Genomic DNA, 6581 nt, shown 5'->3' with positions numbered 1-6581 from the left:
TTGGGCAAAAGTGAAATCATTTAAGTATATGTGTAAATTAACTGTGACATATCACCTTTAAGCAGAAGTATGACAATTATCTTAGTTATGTACGGGTTAGTTATGGATGACATGAGTGAAGCACATCACCTTTGGCAGAAGTGAGACAACATATATGTAAGACATAAATAATATAGCTTGTAATTATACTTGAACGATAAAGTAGATGTAACACATTACCTTCGGACAAAATTAAAACAAAAGTTGATTCAAGTTAAGCTATTTAGTTTTATAAAATAAAATTTTATTTTATTTTATTTTATTTAAGTATTTACAAAACCATTTAAGTTAATTCAGTAAGAGTTCTCGATAAGAGTTTGCAGCAGATTGAATTTATAGAAGAATCAGTTCAACGAGAAAAGGTGAATTTTCAAGAAGAAATGGTTAATTCTATAAATATGTGTTCTCGATAATTTGGTTCTCGATTTAAGTGAGTTCACTAGTTTCTGAGTTCTCTAGTTCACTAGTTTTGAGTTATCTATAATGTTGAGCTCTAGTTTTGAGTTATCTGGTTTTCGTTTAGGGTTTATGTTAGCGATGGTGATTATGAGTTCGTAGCGATGAAATCGTGATTATGAGAGAGAGATGATGATGATTATTTGATGATATGATAAGTGTGTCTTACCTTTGACTCTATACCCCAAGGAGAAACCTTTATTAGTTATTAAGGGTAATACAATCCATAAATAATTACCAACTAATAGTAATAATGTATATTATTATTTTGATCAATAGTAATATATAAATAATTATAATGACTACATAACTAAATACATATAAATATATATAACATGACAGAAAGCGCACTAATGTATATCGACAACCAAGTTGTATCAAAAGAATGTAAGAAGGTGATCAACATGGTATTCCAATCGACTATGTGGCACATATGGAAGGCAAGAATGATAAGGAATTTAACGTGACTCAGGGCTCAGGACATAAAGTGGTAGAAGATATAAAAGCGAACTCTTTTCTTTGGTTCAAATAGATCAAAGTTCGGGAATTTAGCATGGGATAGGTGGAAGGATACAAGAGACATTATAGTTTGATAAGATTGTAGGGGAATGTAATGTGTTTCGTTTTCTTTTCCTTGTAACTCACTTTTTTGGTTATTACAACATATGTAGGCCTTTTCTATAATAATGGTTTTACAAACATTCACCCGTATTATAATCATAGAATCCCACAGTTAAAAAAAAATCGAATACGTATAATATCTCTTGAATAAATAAAATTAATGTATTGAATAAGTCAAACCAAGCATTGAATATCACAATTCCAATTCCAATTTCCAACAATATTGAACACATCGACAACGTTAGCAACAATGTCTACCGCAACATAATATACAGTTGACTTTTATGTTTTCTCTTGTCTTCTGTATTTGAAATTATACGGTCTGTAAGTTTTCCTGGTCGCATAAACCTTTGATTCCCCAAAATTATGGAGAAGTTGAACGATATCAGCAGCTACTCGAAGGGAGATGCAGCGAATCAAGAAATCGAAAAGCTACCTCCGTTGTTATTCCAAGAAGATGATTTGAGTGATCGGTTTTCATCTTCAAAAGAATATGACCATCAGTTGGACGCCTTGTTTCTAGACGCCACACCACCATTATGGTCATATGAGCATAAGATGCAGGAGCTTGAAGATATCGAGTCACAATATTTCAAACTTATCAAACCAAGAGCGCGAAGTCAGGACCACGTGGCTGGCTCTGAAGTGAGTGATCAGAGTAAGTTATCAACCGATGATATTATTCGGTTAGGTGGTGAACACTTCATACAATCGCGTTCAGTCGTGGATAATTCGATATCAACCCACCCTTACTCAGGTTCACTCGTGGGACTTTCGGATCAAGAGCTCAAAGATGTTCAACTCATTGAAAATCTTTTACTCTCTTCGGAGAAAGTCGCCCAACAACAGTTTGATCGGTCACGTAAGCTTCTTGACTTGTGTGATGCGTTGTCTTCGAGCTCAGGAAACCCAATTCAAAGAATCGTGTATTATTTTTCGCAAGCATTACGAGAGAAGATCAACAAAGAAACAGGGAGAATTAGCTCGTTCACAGGGTCAGGAAAGAAAAATTATCATGACATGCAAGGGAGAATAATGAACACTGCTATGACTCGACTTTCTATATATCAAAAGTTACCGTTTTATCAAGCGGCTAATTTTTCGTGCGTGCAGGCTTTGGTGGACCGGGTATCCAAGGCGAAAAGAGTGCATGTAGTTGAGCTGGCGATTAGACAAGGCGTACATACTATGATTCTTATGCAAGCTCTGGCATCTCAACCCGAGCCTATCAAGCATCTTAAAATAACCGCGGTTGGGACTGGTTTCGAAAAGCAAATCAAGCAAACTGGTGGTCATTTGAAGAGTTTTGCAGAATCTATAAACTTATCTTTTTCGTATAATATGGTTATAGTTGAAGATATATTAGATTTTAACATAGATCTACTTGAGTTGAATCCAAGAGAAGCGTTGGGGGTTTTCTCAATGTATGGTTTATGGAGCATGATCGGGCAACAAGACCGTTTAGAATCGTTAATGAAGGTTATAAAGAGCATTAAACCTCGTGTTATGGTGATGTGCGAAGTTGCAGCGAATCTTAACTCGCCCAACTTTGTGAATCGTTTGATCGAAGCACTGTTCCACTATGGGGCGGTGTTTGATTCTTTAGAAGATTGTATGGACGGGGAAGATGAACACCGTGGCATTACTGAATCTATGTATCTAGGTGAAGGGATAAGAAGCATTGTGGCAGCCGAAGGAGCAGAAAGAGCGGTTAGGCATGTGAATATCGATGTTTGGAGGAAGTTTTTTGCAAGATTTGGGATGAAGGAGATTGGATTTAGTGTGTCTTCTTTATATCAAGCAAAGTTGGTGGCAGGAAAATTTCCTTGTGGAAGTTGTTGCACGTTTGATAAGGACGGTAAATCCGTCAACATCGGGTGGAAAGGAACACCGATTGAGTGCCTTTCGGCTTGGAAATTCTCTTGAAACCCTGCGATTCTGCTTGGTTCTTTCTCTATGTTACATGTTAAGTAATCCATATTTTTTTATGTTGGCTCTGGTAATTGATAGTTGATCTCGATCTTAAGTTGCTAGCCATTACTTTAACTCTAAAAGCTATGCTCACTGACTAGTGAATGTCATATGATTGTACCTTTTGTTGTTACGTTTTGTAATAATTGGAAAAACTGACTTGTGTTTTTTTTTTTTAATTTCATGCCGAAGCCACGCCATGCCACACCACACCTACCACGTGTCGAGCAATGTCCCCAACCCAAGCCCTCCACACCCCACAGCCTAAATACAGACAATAAACAAAGTGCCTATGCATAATGTCTTCATGTTTATTCTTTCGGTTGCCGTATTAATTTGATCAGTACTTGATTGTTTTGAGGAGGCTGATTAGCATCTGCCTTCTGATCAGGCTGATTAGCATCTAAATATCATTGAACAAATCGACCACTAGCTACTAACATTGTTGAAATGCATGATTTTTTCTTCTTTTTAAACCAAAAAATGCATACTCTCATGATCATAATTTAACCATGTTTCCTTCAAAGAAATACAACCTTCCAGATGATAAACCCTCTTCTGAGATTCCAAAACTCAACAAAACCAATAAAGATCAGCAGAAACCACCTTATAAAAATGTGTTTAAAGATGCAGATTTCCAACCAGTAGATCAAGACTACAAAAAGTACACACCATTTGCTTCGCTTAGGATTGTTAAGGACTTTGCAAGCAGATCAAGAAAACTGAATGGTGAAAAGACTTACATTCCAAGCGAATCGCAAAAACTGTCTACTATTGAAAGAATTCGGATGGCTGGACAGTATTTCATCGACTCTTCTTCAAAAGTAGATGAAATATCCAATCCAAGCCATCCATTACCAGTTTCATCATCCGGATTGTCGGATGATGAAGCTAAAGACATTGATCTTCTGCTAACTCTTCTGGCTTCAGCCGATAAAACCGGTCAACGGCAGTTTGACCAAGCAAATGAACTCGTTGAATTGTGTAGTAAAACGTCTTCAAATGAAGGAACTCCTGTTGAACGATTGGTTTACTATTTTTCGGATGCTATTCGCGAGAAAATCAACCGTGAAACAGGAAGAGAGGCGTCTGGTGGACTAGAAAGGATGCGAGTGTTTGATTTTCAAAAGGCTTTGATGAGCGTGGACGCAAGTATCTTAGCATTTCACCAGAAAGTCCCATTGTCGCAGGTATGCAATGCATTACTAGGGGTAGGGATGGTCATCGCTCACTTATAACTTCCAATCAAGTTCTGCCATGTTATTAACCATTATTCCATCACTAGGGATGGATTTTAGTGGAAATGTCCATCACTCACCACCACACCCAACAATTTCCCTCAAAACCAACAATTTCCCTCACCACCCAATACCCCAACACGCGTCAAAAATGCCACGCGTTCTAAAATTGACGCGTTGTAAATTTGAGTGCCGGTGGTGTTTGGGAACTCATCACTCATTATATAATTTCATCACGGGGATTTGCTTTCCACCCCGGGTCCCCTTAGGGGGTGGGAGTGGTGATCACTCATCACTCATCACTCACTCATCATTTACAACATCCAATCAAGTTCCACCATGTCATCAACCATTATTCCATCACTCACAACTTTTTTTAGTGGAAATGCCCATCACTCACAACACCCAACAATAAACCCTCATATTCCCTCACAATATTCAATTCTTCACGCGTGATATTCTCCACGCGTTATGAAATGCACGAGTGATATAAAACAGTGGGGGTGGTGTTTAACATTCTTTCACACGTGAACTATTTCCATCACGGGGAAAAAGGTCTCCACCCCGCCTACCCTTAGAGATGATACATTAGCTAAGGTTTATTGTCACATGTCATTAATATATGAATTTAGTTAGACGAAATTCCCAAAATAGGCATTTATATAGCCAGCTTTTACAAAATAGACAATGGTCATTCAAATTCCTAAATAAATGTCATTTTGCGAAACCATGCTCCAAGTGGACACTTCAGGTGTGTGACATATGTATTTAGGAACTTATTTTTTATAGAAATTGAAGTTTTTTTTTTTTTTTGTTTTGAAAATTAAATCATTTTTTGTTTACAAGTTATTTTTTATTTATTTTTTGGAAAAGAAAGTTATGTAAAAAAATGTTTTTGTGTTTTGAGTTCTAAATACATAACATTTGGATTCTACAATTTAATTAAAGAAGCTTCATATATATATCAGTAATATATCGGTGGTAAAATAAAATTTTAATACGAGACTGTAAGATTTCTTTGTGTAGGACGCACGAAGATTTTAAATTCTTTGCGTAGGACGCGCTAAGAATTAGGATTATACATGTCGAGTCTCTTTTGTGTCCATGCAGCAGACATTTCCCTTTTTTAATTAGGCTTTCCTTGTATTTATTCTCGTTTTACTCCTATAGATTGCATTTCATTCGAAAGTCCGGCTGTCACAGGTTTGCCAGCTCAGTGCGATAAATACGCTACTCGAACACGTCCGAAGAGCAAGACATATCCACGTAGTCGATCTCGAGATCAGGAGCGGGATGCAATACACACTTATGATGCAAGTGATCGCGAGCCGCAACTACTGGCAACTCAAGCACTTAAAGATAACCGCAATCGGTACAAGATCGGAATCCAAGATAAAAGACACATGCAACCATCTTGCTGAGTTCGCACAATCAATGAACATCCCATTTAGTTACAAGATAGTCATGGTAGCAGACATGCTAGACTTCAACATAGATCTCCTTGAACTCGACCGCCACGAAAAGGTCGCAGTCTACTCCTCGGTCTCATTATCAAACCTCATCGTGAAACCAAACCACCTCGAACATCTCATGCGAGAGATTCGAAAGATCAATCCTTGTATAACCATCGTCAACGAAGTCGAAGCAAACCACGCTTCGCTTTTGTTTGTAAATCGTTTCATTGACGCTTTGTTCTTCTATGGGGCGCTTTTCGACAGCATGTCAGTTTGTTTGGTGGATGATGATCTGAACAGAAAAGTGGCGGAGTCTGTCTACTATGCTTACTCTATACATAACATTGTGGCGGCTGAAGGGGATGATAGAATGATTCGACACACTGGGATCGATGTTTGGAGGGCATTTTTTTGTCGGTTTGGGATGGTGGAGAATGAATTGAGTGGTGAATCGCTGAATGAAGCTAAGTTATTGATCAAAAACTTTAATTGCGGGAATTGTTGTACCATTCGTCCCAGTGGTCGATGTTTTCTTGTTGCTTGGGATGGTGTACCAATCTTCTCGGTTTCTGCTTGGAAGTTCATATGACGAAATCGTTTGTAGAATGATGTGCCACATAAAAAATAACCCGTTGTAGTTTCTACAAAAATCTAGGTGTTTCCATAACCAGTCAAGCAATTGAACTGAGTGTTATTTGTTGGGTTTAATATTAATTACGGGTCAAGTTTGGGTAGGTTAGGGTCGAGTACGGGTCAAACAGATACGGTCCATGGAGATGAACGGATCAGCAGAAGAATTGGT

General features: G+C 37.8%; 2 protein-coding genes across 2 annotated transcripts; both read left to right on the top strand.

Annotated features, from left to right (window-relative positions):
* Positions 1-1482: 1482 nt before the first annotated feature.
* On the top strand, positions 1483-3042 carry LOC110895941 (DELLA protein GAI). The gene has a single exon (XM_022143336.1). It carries the CDS (start codon positions 1483-1485, stop codon positions 3040-3042), a length of 1560 nt encoding a protein of 519 aa, XP_021999028.1.
* Positions 3043-3599: 557 nt separating this feature from the next.
* Positions 3600-6368, top strand: LOC110895950 (DELLA protein RGL2). The gene is made up of 2 exons (XM_022143344.1): positions 3600-4277; positions 5496-6368. The coding sequence occupies exons 1-2, from the start codon at positions 3600-3602 to the stop codon at positions 6366-6368; spliced, it is 1551 nt and encodes a 516-aa protein (XP_021999036.1).
* The last annotated feature ends 213 nt before the right edge of the window (positions 6369-6581 follow it).

The sequence above is a fragment of the Helianthus annuus genome, chromosome 2, assembly GCF_002127325.2.
Source record: "Helianthus annuus cultivar XRQ/B chromosome 2, HanXRQr2.0-SUNRISE, whole genome shotgun sequence".
Taxonomy (NCBI): Eukaryota; Viridiplantae; Streptophyta; class Magnoliopsida; order Asterales; family Asteraceae; genus Helianthus; species Helianthus annuus.
Note: the sequence above shows the minus strand (reverse complement) of the source record. Positions and strands in the feature narration are given on the sequence as shown.

Excerpts from the sequence above, each read along its gene's own strand:
- LOC110895941 (XM_022143336.1), top strand. The coding sequence starts at position 1,483 with ATGGAGAAGTTGAACGATATCAGCAGCTACTCGAAGGGAGATGCAGCG.
- LOC110895950 (XM_022143344.1), top strand. The coding sequence starts at position 3,600 with ATGTTTCCTTCAAAGAAATACAACCTTCCAGATGATAAACCCTCTTCT. Across the intron at positions 4,278-5,495 it reads AGAAAGTCCCATTGTCGCAG|ATTGCATTTCATTCGAAAGT; the intron begins GTATGCAATGCA and ends TTACTCCTATAG.